The sequence below is a fragment of the Camarhynchus parvulus genome, chromosome 9, assembly GCF_901933205.1.
Source record: "Camarhynchus parvulus chromosome 9, STF_HiC, whole genome shotgun sequence".
Lineage (NCBI taxonomy): Eukaryota > Metazoa > Chordata > Aves > Passeriformes > Thraupidae > Camarhynchus > Camarhynchus parvulus.
The window spans coordinates 9056625-9069700 of NC_044579.1; the positions used below are offsets into that span (position 1 = coordinate 9056625).

At 58.3% G+C, this 13076-nt stretch overlaps 1 protein-coding gene across 1 annotated transcript; it reads left to right on the forward strand.

Moving 5' to 3' along the window:
* Positions 1-7429: 7429 nt before the first annotated feature.
* NPPC (natriuretic peptide C) lies at positions 7430-13033 on the forward strand. Its single transcript, XM_030954402.1, has 4 exons — positions 7430-7502; positions 9469-9682; positions 11084-11393; positions 12778-13033. Exons 2-3 carry the CDS (start codon positions 9590-9592, stop codon positions 11378-11380), a joined length of 390 nt encoding a protein of 129 aa, XP_030810262.1. The 5' UTR covers positions 7430-7502; positions 9469-9589; the 3' UTR covers positions 11381-11393; positions 12778-13033.
* The last annotated feature ends 43 nt before the right edge of the window (positions 13034-13076 follow it).

Genomic DNA, 13076 nt, shown 5'->3' on the forward strand with positions numbered 1-13076 from the left:
GGCACCTCCAGTCAATCCCATTTGAGCTGTCTGCCTGGAGAATACCCGTAGTAGATGGAGGAAGGATCCAAAGGGACCTGAACTGGTGTCTCCAGGCAGGGTTCTGATGGAGAAGGGCTCTGTTTAGTCTTCATTTTGGCAGGAGCATCTGAGCAGGCATCCATGCTGCCCCTTCACTTAGGGTGGGGAAGACACCGGCCCCACGGTCCTTATTCTTCATCCTGCAGATCAGTGCACATTGCCTGGTGTCAGTCACCTCTAAAGGCCAATGAGGCCACATCTGCTCAGGGTGCAGCATCACCTGTGGCTCCCAAACACCGCGTGGCCCCTCAGCGTTCCCACAGCCAGCACTGCTGAGCCTCCACGAGGCCGTGGCCAGCCCAGAGCACTCCAGCTCCAGCCCTCGGCTGGGTTGAGGGAGCTGCCCTGAGAAAGCACCAGGCTCTTGTGGGGACCAACGGCAGGAAGCACAGACCTGCCTGACAAGGACAGTCACATCCTCCCCAGGGCCAGGATGCCACCAGCAAAGGCAGTGTCTCATTTCAGGAACCATGCAGAGCCAGCAGCCTCTGCCCACAACCTGCTGGCACTGATGCCAGCTCATCAGCTGCCCCACCCTGGCAGCTATGGCCACCTCAAGGAGGAGAGTGAGCACTCAGCTCTGCTCTGCCCGGGCTGAGAGGCCCCATGCTGGCCAAGAGGCAGTGAGCAGCCATCCTCTGTTTGAACAGAGCCACCAGTCACACAGCAGCTGCTCCCATGGGACACAAAGACAGAGCAGGGAGACCATTTCTGCTGGGGCTGGCCCCATGGGTAGCATGGCCACACAGGATCACCCTGTCAGAGGGAGGATGTGTGCTCCCCTTCTTCCTCCTGCTCTCCTGGCTGCTGATAAAGCAAGGAGGTTGGCACTGGGAAGGTGGGTGCTCTGAAGGCAGGGTGGTGGCACAGCCCCAGCTGCTCAGGGCTGCCCCATGCCATCCATTCAGGCTGCCCTTGCTGCGTGGAGGAGAGCAGGGATAGGGTGGGGGCACCCAGGGCCTCCAGGCCCCCTGTCCCCCCTGTACCTCTCCATGTTGCTGAGTCACGCTGTGTCTCTGCTCCTCTTCACTCCAGTGGGGATGAAGCCGAGCTGGGAGTTTGGCCAGGCTGCCCCTGCACCAGGTGGTGCCACCAGCAGCAGTAGCTTCGGCATGCTGTGGTCCTTCCACAGATAGGAGAGGAAGTGGGGAGGATTCTGTGTTTGGTGGTGCCACTGCCAGCACGGGGCCTGGGGCTTGCAGGGATATCAGGTGTGGTGAGAAGGATGTGGCTCCATGGCTGGATGCCTCTGTCGCCCTCACCTCCTGCCCCCAGCTGGGCCCTGCTGCACAAGGGGCCACGGTCTCCAGCAGGTCAGCAGAGCACTGCTCAGTCCTGCTCTCCTGGTAGCAGCCAGGAATCTGGGAATGTTGTCTGCTCCATGGGACAGGGCCTGTGTTTGTGCCCTCTGTCGCTTTACCCCATCACTGACCCAGATAATGAGAGTTACAGCAAATCTGTGTCTCCCTCCCAGTGGCCCATGGACACACAGAGGATTCTGAGTGTCTGGGACCAGCTGCATGCCCATCCTTCACACGCTTTGGAAGAGGTCATGTGCAAACATCACAGCAAGCTGGTGCCTCGTGCAGGATCTCAAACACAATCCCCCAGGGAAGGGCTGGATGGCTTCACTTTGGCTCCATCTTCCATCCACACCATCCTCGTGGCTGCTGAACAGAAGGGAGCCATTGCCTCACTGCTGCTTCCCTGACCCTCCGTGGCATCTCATGGGCTTTCCAAAAGGGAAAGGTCCCTGAGCAGATTTTTCCCCTGCACTCTCATTTCCTGGGGTCCTGTAGCAGCAGGCCCAGCCCGGTGCCCTGGCTTGCTTTCCCACAGCACAGGATTATCTCACCATCTTCCCCCAGGCAGTAACTGGGAGCTGCTTCCCGACTGGGAGGCTGGAACGTGTTGTGGCACCTCGGCCGAGGTGAGAGCACCGCTCGGCTGTGGCTGCTTGGCCAGGAGCTCCCGCTGGAGGCTTTGGCTGCTCGGCCCCGGTTCCAGCAGGGCCCGCCCGGCCCTCGTTTACATCAGCGTTAATCAGCAGTGACTGGCCAAGGGGCTGGGGCCACCCCGAGCTGACTCAACAAGGGGAACCCTGGATGGGAGCAGAGCAGCTCCTCTGGCGCTCATGAGCTGATGCTGCACATGGAAATGCCCCCTGCAAACCCAAATGTCACCTCTCACAGTGTTTCAGGGTGCAGAGGGATGGAGAGCAGCAGGGTGCTCTGCCTCTGCCTCCCTGCTGTTGTCTGCGGGAGAGACCCACATGGCACAAGCGTGTGCTCAAAGGCAAAGCGAGGCTGTGAGTTTGTCCTGGAGCCTCTGAGCACCCTTGGAAATGTCTTGATTGCATCAGCAGCACCCAGCATTAAACCTGAGTCTGTCTCCTTTTGACATCTCTCAAGCACTGGGAGTCATCTGGGCACTTGGCCGGGGGACATAAGCCATGCTCAGGGAGGATAAAGGGGAGTGTGACAGATTTATTACCATATATAAGCTAAAAACCATTTCTCTCCACAGTAGATACCATCTGCTGTGTCACAACACATGTGGTCTTGTCCCACCTGTCCTTCAGCTTCTCCAGTCTTCTCCTGAGCCCTCCATACCTCTTGTTGGGAAACATGCCACCCAGGATCAGGACTGATGGGTTCCCATCACCTTCATTGCCTGGAGGAAAGTCTGCAACTCACCCCAGGCAGGGGGCAAGGTCTGCCTTGGCTTTGTTTGTCCAGTCAAGGAAGAGAGAACTACACCCCAGCAAAGAGGGACAAGTAGACCAGAAGCAGGTGAAGGAGGCAGTGGAGGAAGGAGGTGAGAAGCCAGGGTAGAAGCAGGGCTAGAACCTTGCAACTTTAATTTAGGTCACCTAGATTTGTCTTTTGGATATCTTTAAGTCTCTTCTGCTTGTTGTAATGGTCAAATCTCTTTTATAATATATCCCTCAGTTTTCAGTGTGGAGGGCCTTCCAGTGGCTGGACTGAGCCTCCCAAAGGTGCTCAGAGTGGCTATGGATGACACCAAAGCTCCACAGGTCACATCAGGAAACTTGGGAAAGGAGCTGCTCTGCACTTACTGAGCTTGTGGGCAGCAGGGCCGGGGGACAGAGTGGGTCAGGGCACATGGGGCAAGGGATATGCAGTGACTTCAAACCCCTTCTGATGCTCCCAGGGAGGTGGAAAAGGTACTTTCCAGAAGGACAGGAACTAAGGAACCACACTGCTTTGCAGTCCCAGGGGTAGGGACTCCCCACACCAGCCCTGATCTCCACCCTGCATCTCCCACTCCACACACCAGGATGAGATTGAAACAGCCCCCACGGGGACCAGGGTGGGGATGGGTCATGAGTGGGACAGCACGCCGAGGGCACGGGGGGATGCTGCAGTGGGGACCCCGGGCTGAAGGGTCGGTGGGCACGTCCCAGCAGCTCGGGGAAGGCAGGAGGGGCTGCTGCGGCCCCGCTGCGTCTGGCAGGCGGGGCACCGAGTGAGAGCAACTTATCAGTATTAGCTCATGTGAAAGCTCCGTGCCTTTGTATCTCAAGCAAACACCGGCCATTATGCCCCAGCAGGCCGGCATTGTTATTCTGTCTGGTTGCTAAAGGTTAGGGCTGTGGAGCCCTGCACGTCCACAGCGGCTGCCTGGGGTGGCAGCGGGGCCACCGTGACCCCCTGCAGCCAGCAGAGCTCCCCGGCCACAGGAGCAGCCACCTCTGCTGCTCCCAGGCACGGCCAGAACACAGCCAGACCCTTTTCGTGTCCACAAGGCTGCCCCACCATTCGTGGTGCTGAAATCTTCCTCTTCCAGTGCCAGCCCCCTGCCCCAGCCAGGGTCATGCAGTGCTCCTCAGCTGGCACCTGCACAAACTCCCTCCCAAAAAGGAGAAGAAAAAAAAAAAGAAAGAGGCAGAAAGCCCAAACTTGGCTTCATTGGGATCACAGTGGGATCACTCCCTTTTAGGAGGTCAAAAGCTTGACCACCAGCACAGCTGAGAAAAACATATTTGGCTCTCTGCCTCCCAACACTCCCCTGGGGTTTCCCACATCCAGGGGCTCCAGGGTGACTCTCAGGAAGCCCAAAAGTTTTGCCTGGAAGAACCAATGCCAAAAGGGACTTCCCACCCCTGGAGTGGGTTCCAGGAAGCCAGTTCAGAGGAGCTGGAGGATGTTTGTGTCTGGCAGGGGGGCTGCAGGGGAGCTGCTGCTGATGGCTTCTTCAAGGGTAAAGGGGTTTGCACAGCCAATCCAGGTGGAAGAGGCTCCTGCCAAGCCAGGATGTGCTGCCACCAGAGCTATGGGGCTGGTGAGGACCTGCTCACCAGGCCTGGGTGTGCACATAGCACAGGAGGGGGCAGACATCCCTCCCCCGAGGCACTGGTGGCATCCGGCTCCACCACTGGCATGGAGATTCCCTGGATACAGGCTGGGGGTCCATCCCCATGGGCCTGTTGGATCTCTTCTCAGGATCTGCACACAGCATGGCTCCCTGCAGGGATGAATGTGATATCCATAACTCATTCTGGGGCTTTTCTGGGGCATCACCCCTTTGGGCAGTTCCTTTTCCCAAAGGGATGCTCAGTGCCAAAATCAACAAGCCTGGGATGATGCTGGGACCCCGAAGCTGTGGGTGAAACACTGCCAGACCCCCATTTCTGGGGGAAGGCATGTGCAAAAAGGAGGAAAAAGACAGCTGTGGTATTTAGCTTGGAAAATCCCAACAACCTGCCCTACATCAGCTGCAGACCTGAGGCTGCCAGGAGCTGGAGGCAGTGCAATTCATATCCTCTGAGGACTGATGCAGAGGGAGGCTCGTGGTGTGGAGTCACCCGTGCGTTAGAATTGCTTCATTTTCTTGACATTCAACAAAACCCTGAGACATTGTGTTCCTGCTCCCATCAGAGCAGTGAGGCATCCCAGCTCCGGAGCACAGATATCCCATTGTAGCCCTGGAAAAAAACACCCAGAATGTCAGGAGGAGACTGTAGCATCCTAGGAAGCCCAGGAGAAATGGCAAATCCCAAAAGGCAAAGCCCTGGGGGGAAAACACACTCTGCCTGTCAGGATATCAGCATTTCACTAGCAAAGACCTGTGAGTCTCTGCCTGGGGCTTGTCCTTTTCTCCTCAGCTTTGCCACTCTGGGAGGTTTTGGGAGGGGACAGAGAAGCCCTCTTGGTCTCTAACCCTTGCAGCACATGCAGCCCCATTCTTGCCTGCCCATCAGGGCAGCTCTGTGGGCTGTCTCCCCATCACCATCCCAGCTGGGGGAGAGGGGATATTGGCCATGCCTGTACCCTCAGCCAGAGCCCTCTTCCAGACCCAAAGGAGACAGGGGAAAGTGCAAAATCCCGTAGTGTTTCCTGTAATGCCTCATTCAGCAGCAGCAGCATCCAAAACAAGCACCGGGGATGTTCAAACAGGCCAAAATCTCCATCAGTGTTTCAGACAGCACCCCAGGAGCATCACACCCCAGTGTGTGGACCCACCTCATCCCCATGACAGCCTGGTGGCTGCTGGGGCTGGGGGCTATAATGGCCAGGTCTGAGCTGCCAGGCAGTGCTCCTGCCCCAGGGGCTACAGAGTTATTCCCCAGAAAACCTTTCTTTAAAGCATCCTCAGGAGGCACATCACCACAGAGGTGGTACCAGATAGTTCCCTGCATGCACCAGAAGCTGCTCATCCATCCCAATAATGAAAATTGAAATCTCTCTTCAAACTGCTTTTCACTGAGCTGGCTATCATCAGACCCCTAGAGAGGTACTCTAAAACCTGTGAAAAGAAGAAAACCAGCTGTAAAAAGCTCCTGTTTTGGCGCATCAAACCCTTGGTGAACACAGCACACATCATATTCCTGAGGACTGGTAGTTGGTGGCCGTGCTAGAGGGCAAGTAGCTCCCTGATCCTAATGGCTGCTCCATCTCTGTACCTCCTCCATCCTGCCACCTAGGATGGTTCTTGACCAACAACTCCTTGGGTTGTCCGCTGGTTATGGGAAAACATCAGCCCCTCTGGCATCACCATCACATGCACCCAGCCTTCTGATGTCTCTTTTTGCAAAGGGATGATTGGCTTTCACATGGCATCAGCTGAAAATCCTCATCCTAGGCTTATCCATCTCTTGGGCAGGAAGTGCTCTCCTGGCCCAAGGCAGCAGAAGAGACATAAATCAGGCCAGTGGTTTCCCAAATCAATAAGGAACATGCTCCCTAAGGATAAGTGAGTTGAAGAAAAAGGAGATGAATCGCTGGCTGTTCACTGCTACAGTAGCAGCTTGCTTCAGACTTGAGTCCACATTTCTATCCTGTGAACCTTCTTGACATGATCCTCTGGAAGGCACCTGGAACCTGGCTCCTGATTTCAGCCAGGAGAGCCAGGGCCCCACTGCTGCCCAGCAGCGTGCAGCCTCACCCCTTCCTTGTGATGGGGCCAGAACACCCCATGCTGCTGTCACACAGATCCCCATGACCCATCTCCTCCCACTCTCCAAATCATGCTGGCACTGGTCACACTTGGATGAATCCCTCTCCATCCTCAGACAGGGACATGTGTGCCCTCTCACACACACAGCACAGCCTCTGCCCCTTCCCCACTCCCCACACACCAAAAGTCCCCGTATGCAGGGCTCACCCCACTTCACCAAGATTCAGCAGCATCTCCACAGCAGCCCATTCCCCATAATCCAGGTTGAACGCTGGTATTACTCAGGGTCAGGCCACTCCTGGTGCCCCTCTCTCCTCCTGGCTCTCTTTGTGCCCCTGAGTGCAATAGGGAGGGGCGTCACCCCCTCCATCCCACCCTGCAGGTCTCCATCCCTCCTTGTGCAGCTGTGCAGGATCCTCTTTGCTCTCCAGTGCCTGGGGAAGACCCCTGTGAGCCCAGCCCTATCTCTCCACTTCTCATTTTCCACACATGCCTCGAGTCTGCCAGTTCTCATCCTGAGTGATCATCCCACAGGGCTGTGCACTAATGCAGATCCATCCCTTTAAGGGTTAAAAGCTTTCAGGCCCCCACCCCACCAAGCCAAAGGGTTTCACACTCTTAACCCCTTCCTGCACACCTCTGCTCCAGCTCTGAGCTTTTGCCACCCCAGCGGATCCGATCTGGTTTGAGTTAAGTCTTTGTGTGCACCGGGCTCTGACTTCGGCAGAGTAATTTGAATAACAAGACTAATTGGATTTATAAAGCACAGCCCCCCCTCTTCCCCCCCAAACCCGAGGCTCTGCACAGTGTGACAAAGAAAACACACTAATGAAAACCACGCTAGTGAGAGCCCAGGGCAGGGACAGCCTCCTGCGGGCGGGCACTGGCTGGGACCTGTCCGCCTTGTGGCATTTGTGGTGATGCTCTGATCCCGCGGCCGAGGGCAGCTGGAGCAGCTCCGGGACCGACCCCGCGAACGGCAGCGTGCGAGGGGGCTGGTGGTAAGCAAGGTGGCCCTTCCTGCCCACACTGTGACATTTCTCTGCAGCCATCTGCCCGTCTCCTTCCCCACCCCGGGTCCACTGGGAGAAGCCAGGGGACAGGTTGCCCACAGCAGCGGGGCAGGAGCCAGCGCAGCCAGAACGGTGATGGCAGGATTCTGTGGGGGTTGCTGAGCTGCTGGTGGCCTCAGGCACCCCGACATCCCTGGAGAGATGTTATCTCTCATCCTGTGGAGACCCAGGCTCAGAATGCTTCTCCCCTTTCCCCTGCAGGAGCCTTGCTGATGGGGGTAGTGGTGCAGAGCCCCCCATTCCTTGCACCCTGGCGGGGCTGGCTGCCACATTCCAGCTACACTTTGCGTGGGACAAGGACTGAACCCCGAGAGGAGGGGCCTCTCTCTGCTCCTTGCCTGCACCCACGGATCTCTGGCACCCGGGGTCGGCTCTAATCCTGACTCCATCACTTTGCTCTGCCTGCACGCAGACAAATGCCCAAGCACAGCTTCACACTCAGAAAAGTCCAAGTTGTCTCCACCTGGCAGGCACAATGGAAAAAACACTGAGATCTTCTCCTTCCAGCTCCCGTTCACATGGAGCTGAAAAGCTGATCTCGTTTGAAGTGTCCCGTGCCCAGTAGCCCGGGCTGTGGAGGAGGAAACATCTCCCTGCTCTTGAGCAGGGATCCTACAGACCCCCAAATAGCCATGGTCCCCCAGCAAGGGCAGCTTCCCAGAGATTTGTGGAGCAGCAGAGCCCAGAAAGACCAGGATGCAGAGCAAGAGGAAAGGACCAGACTGAAACAGACTGCAGGGGCAGGGGGAAGAGCAGAGAATGTTTCCCTGGTCTCAGGGAAGGGATTTGGGGTGCAAATCCAGCTTAATGCAATTCAGTCCTGGATGCTCCTGCAAAGAATGGGGTGTCTTTCCTCTTGCCAGTAAGAGCATTCCCCCTGGACAGAGGGCCAGGGACAATGCTCAGCTCCATCTCCAGCAGAGCTCCAGAGCTGCCCATTGCCAGCCCCAGCAGCAGCAGAGGCACAAATCCTGCCCTGCCAGCCAGGGAAGGGGAAGGCTGAGAGCAAGGGGCCTCCTCAGAGGCCCTGGGATCCACAGGGGCTAATCCCAGGATCACACCTTTCTCCTGTACCCTCTAGCTCCAGGAGCAGGTCAGAGGGAGGCCAGGCTGTGCATGGGTCAGCCAGTGAGGTCCTGCCCCCACAAGGGACCCTGTGACACTGACTGCCCTGCAAAGGACATCCCCAGGGTGCTGGAAAAGCCCCATCTCCAGGGCCAGGAACACCCTGAAGATCCTCCCAGAAGCAGAGGGAGCAGGTCAGCACCCCAATCTGAGAGACCCACTTAGATCCCCTCAAGAAGCTCTGCTGCCCCCTCCATCCCTTTGTGTGCCCCACGTCCCTGTCATGGAGGGCAGTGGCCCTGCTCCTGCCAAGCAGGGACCTGAGAGTCACAGTTTCTGATTTAATCCTGGATGTGGGGAAAAAGAAAAAAAAAAAAAAAAAAAGAAAGAAAGAAAAAAAAAGGTGCTTTTTGCGCTTATTGCTGTCTTTTGGGATGAATCCCGCACCGGGACCACCCCCCCTGCCTGGCCCGTGTCCTTCCGCGGGAGGTCAGCGGGGCAGTGCGGGAGCCGAGGGGCCGCGGGGCAGCCGGCAAGGGGAGGGCAGGCAGCTCCAGGGGAGACGGGGGCGTTTGGGGGAGGGCGGGGGCATCAAGCCAAATGCCCCCCGCTTTCCCTTTCGGGTCTCCAGCTCCCGGAGCTGGTTGTCTTGTGTCATTTGTTACTGCCAGGGGAGAGGGGATACCACCACCCCCCCCTTTAAATTCTTGCTATTGTGGAGTGCAGGCCGGGTTGGACCTGGGTATTTAGATGACATCACCGAGCAGGTTGGGTTATAAAATGAATGAAGCAGAAAGCAGCCCAAGTTCACTAGCTCGGCACTTCGCAGGCGGCAGGAGGGACCTCGGGGCTCCGCTCTGAACTTTGACTGCCGTCGGTCCCGTCCTCTCCCCGGGGCTGCCCTCGGCTCCCCGCTGCCCCCCGACCCCCCTGCCGCTCGGCCCCGCAGGATGCAGATCTCACCCTTGCTGGCTGGTGGACTTTTACTCGCGCTGCTCTCCGTCAGGCTGGAGGCGAAGCCGGCATCTCAGCTCCCACAGAAGGTACGGCTGGAGCTTTCTCCTTTTCCCCGGCTCTTCCTCCTCTCCCGGTCCCGCTCAGAGCCCTAACGGCGCAGGGGGAATGTGGGGTGCCTGTGGGGTGCCAGAGTCAGTGCAAAGAGCGGTTCTTCTCTCCGCATGGGCTGTTTGACTGCAAGGGGGACTCCCTGCTTCTCCAGGCTGTCCCGAACGTCCGGGGACATCCGCCCCGAGCCAGAGGCTGGAATGGGACGCGGTGCGTCCCGCAGCCCGCGGGATCGGGGCAGGGGAGGTGGCAGTGCGCTCCCCGGAGTCACCCTGGAGACCCCTCTGTGCCGGGCACGGGGAGGGGAGCAGAGCCGGAGCGGGGCAGCAGCAGGTGCGCGGTGGGACGAGGTGCGAGAGCAGAGCCCTCCGGGCAGTCCTGGCCAAACAGGCCGGGCAGGGACACGCAGGTGGGTGTCCCGTCCCCGCGTGTCCCGTGGGGAAGGGGCGCCCCAATGAGAGTGTCCCGGGGACCTGGTTGTCCCGAGATGCTGAGGACGAGAGATGTGCCCGAGGCCACCGATACTGGGTGGTACTGCCCTGAGGTCTGGGCACAGAGATGGGGACCCGGTCTGACGAGTGCCCCAGGGCAGCAGTGGGATGGGAGTGGCAGTGTCCCTGTAAGGCACTGGGGTGCAGGCTGAAGAAAGTGTTGATACAGGGGGATTTTGGGAAAATGAATGAGGATGAACATTTCCAGGGCTTGGTGGGCAGCAGCTCTGAGCAGGGAGAGAGATGGAAGGCCTGGGAGACGGGGGAACAGTAAGGAAGGAGGTGTGTCCCTCTAATTGTGGGTCAGAATTGGAGGACTGGGAGGACACAGAGAGCATTAACTGGGGGAGGGAGCAGCAGGGAGGAGGATCCCTGATCTCCCCACCATTGCTGGGGACAGTCTGCAAGACACTGGTGCGCGGGGAGCTGTGGGGCAGGACCCCTCCCCATAATCTGAAGAGGTCTGTAAACTGGTGAGGGATGCAGTGACTGAAGGGATCTGAAATGAAAGGACCTGCCAGCTTCAGGCCAGTTCAGATTATGGGTGGAGGAGGACGGGACGGAAGGGGACGACAGGTTAGTGACAGCAGCACAGCTGAGGTGTGCAGCACCACCAGCCCTTTGGTGGACATGCAGTGACCGGGACAGGGAGACACCGCTATGGTGTGGGTCAGGGGGATGGTCTGACCCCAGCACAGATTTAAGGAAGGGAGAAGATTCCCTGGGCACAGCCACGGGGTGATGGACTGCACTGCTGGGCACAGTCCCAATCGCGAGTTTGCGTCGCAGGGGGATACACCGACCCCTTTGCGCGTCCCTTACGGGGGGTCCCCCACACTGATGGGGATCGCTGGGGACGGCGGCGCTCTGACCCTCTCCTCCCCACAGGCCTCCCGCGGGTCGGCGGCGGCGGCAGCGGCGGCGGCAGCGGCGGCAGCGAGTCCGCCCGAGGCGGCGGAGCGGGAGAAGGAGCGGGAGAAGGAGCGGAGCGGCGGCGGCGGCGGCTCGGGCCCGCGGGAGGCGCGGGAGGCGCGGGCCGAGGCGCGGCCGCGGGCGGGCTGGGCGCGGCTGCTGCAGGACCCGCCGGGCCGCCGCCACAAGGGCCTCCACAAGAAGGGCCTGGGCAAGGGCTGCTTCGGGCTCAAGCTGGATCGCATCGGCGCCATGAGCGGCCTCGGATGCTGAGGGACCCCTGGCGGTGAGTGCGCGGTCGGGCCGGGACGGGGCCGGGACAGGGTCAGGGGGCTGCGCTCCGGTACCGCGGGGGATGCGGAAGATGCGCTGCCCTGTGAATGCGAGATACCAGCGGACGGGACTGCAGGTGTTCACCCCGCTGAGCCTCGCGACCCCCGGCTTTGCTGGCGGGCAAAGAGGAGGACCCCAAAGGTGGCCTTATTCCATTCGCGTCCGGAATCCACCCGCCCTCCTGCTGCCTTGCCCTGCAGAAGGGTCAGAGACCTCAGCTGCTCCTGCAGCAGCTCAGACTGGATTCCCCCTAATTTGAGCTAGACCCGTAGGCTCCGGAGAGGATGCAGGAGGAGCTCCGGTGCAGCCACACGTTCCTAGTTGCCCCCCCTGCTTGACACACTTAAGTGACCTATGGATAGGTGTTAGGAGGGCAGGGTAGCCCGTGTGTGCCTGCAGCTGGAGAGTTAGGGAGGCTCCTGTCCCAGCCATGCTCCAGTGCTTTTAATTTAAGGAAAAACAACACATAAGTTCCCCAGGTGTCTTCTAGGTGTGGTGACAGCCACGAGTAGCACTTTCCTAACTGCAGCTTTGTATCTGCGCAAGTTATGGGAAGCTGGGAGAAGTTCCTCCCACAGTGCTTCAGGTGCTTCACAGCCACTGTGTAGCAACCAGTGGGTGAGGGAGTCACTTCCCCAGGGTGATGGGTTTGGGAAAAACATGGCAGTGCCTCCCCTGCCACATCTCCCTGCGGGTACTGGGGACAGTGAGGCACGGTTCTGGCCTGGCCCTGCCAACAGGACACACACAGGTGAACTCACAGTTCAGGAAGCACTTACCACTGCAGCCCAGGCCACTTGTTCTTCTTCCCATGGCACAGCACTGCAGTAACATAACTGGGCACAGAGGGGACTGGATCCAGCATCCTGCTGCTCTGCAGGGCGACGGGAATAGCACAACCCAAAGGTGCCTACAGAATGGCAGTGCCGGTCTGTTGTCCTGGAGGGATGGGTGCTCTTTCTCTCTTCCCTCATTTAGAGACTCCTCAATATTGCCAAGTACTGCTAGCTCAGGGCTCCAAGAGGAACACACATACCCCATGTAGGCAGGTCACATCCCTTCTCTCTCACTGAACCCATCAGAACAAGGAAAAAACCTCCAACAGACACAAGGGCAGGAGGAGCAGCAGCTTCCCTCAGCCTCTCCCCTGAACACCAGCCAGAAAGCAAAGGGTGCATTTCCTTCCTTGCTTTAGCACAAGCAAAAAGCTCAGGGATGGCTTCTGCTGAGTCCAGCATCCCCCAGCCCCAGATACTTTGGCAGGAGTTTTGGCTGGGTATGGGTAAGGGGTGCTGCATGGCAAGTACTAATGGGCGCTTTGTTCTTGTTCCTTGCAGGGCTTTGAATCCATAGTCCACTTTTTCCTACCACGCACGGCCAGGCATGGCCATCCCCCGGCAACAGCTAGAGAAGCAGAGACCCCCTTGGAATGGACAAAAGATGTGGTTGTGTTTTTCTTTTTGGTACGAGGAGTCATGGCACCAACTGTTTTGGTTTTGTTATTTTTTTAACAAGTGCTCTCTATCTTATATATATTATATATACAAACACTCACCGAGACAAGGGACAGTGCTTTTCCAAGAGACTGATGAAGCCAGCTGTATAACATTGCTGTTTGTAAATTCATGTCATGCAT

What these genes read in the sequence shown, in the direction of transcription:
- NPPC (XM_030954402.1), top strand. Translation starts at nt 9,590, where the DNA reads ATGCAGATCTCACCCTTGCTGGCTGGTGGACTTTTACTCGCGCTGCTC. An exon ending in CATCTCAGCTCCCACAGAAG is followed by an intron (nt 9,683 to 11,083) that starts GTACGGCTGGAG and finishes TCCTCCCCACAG; the next exon opens with GCCTCCCGCGGGTCGGCGGC.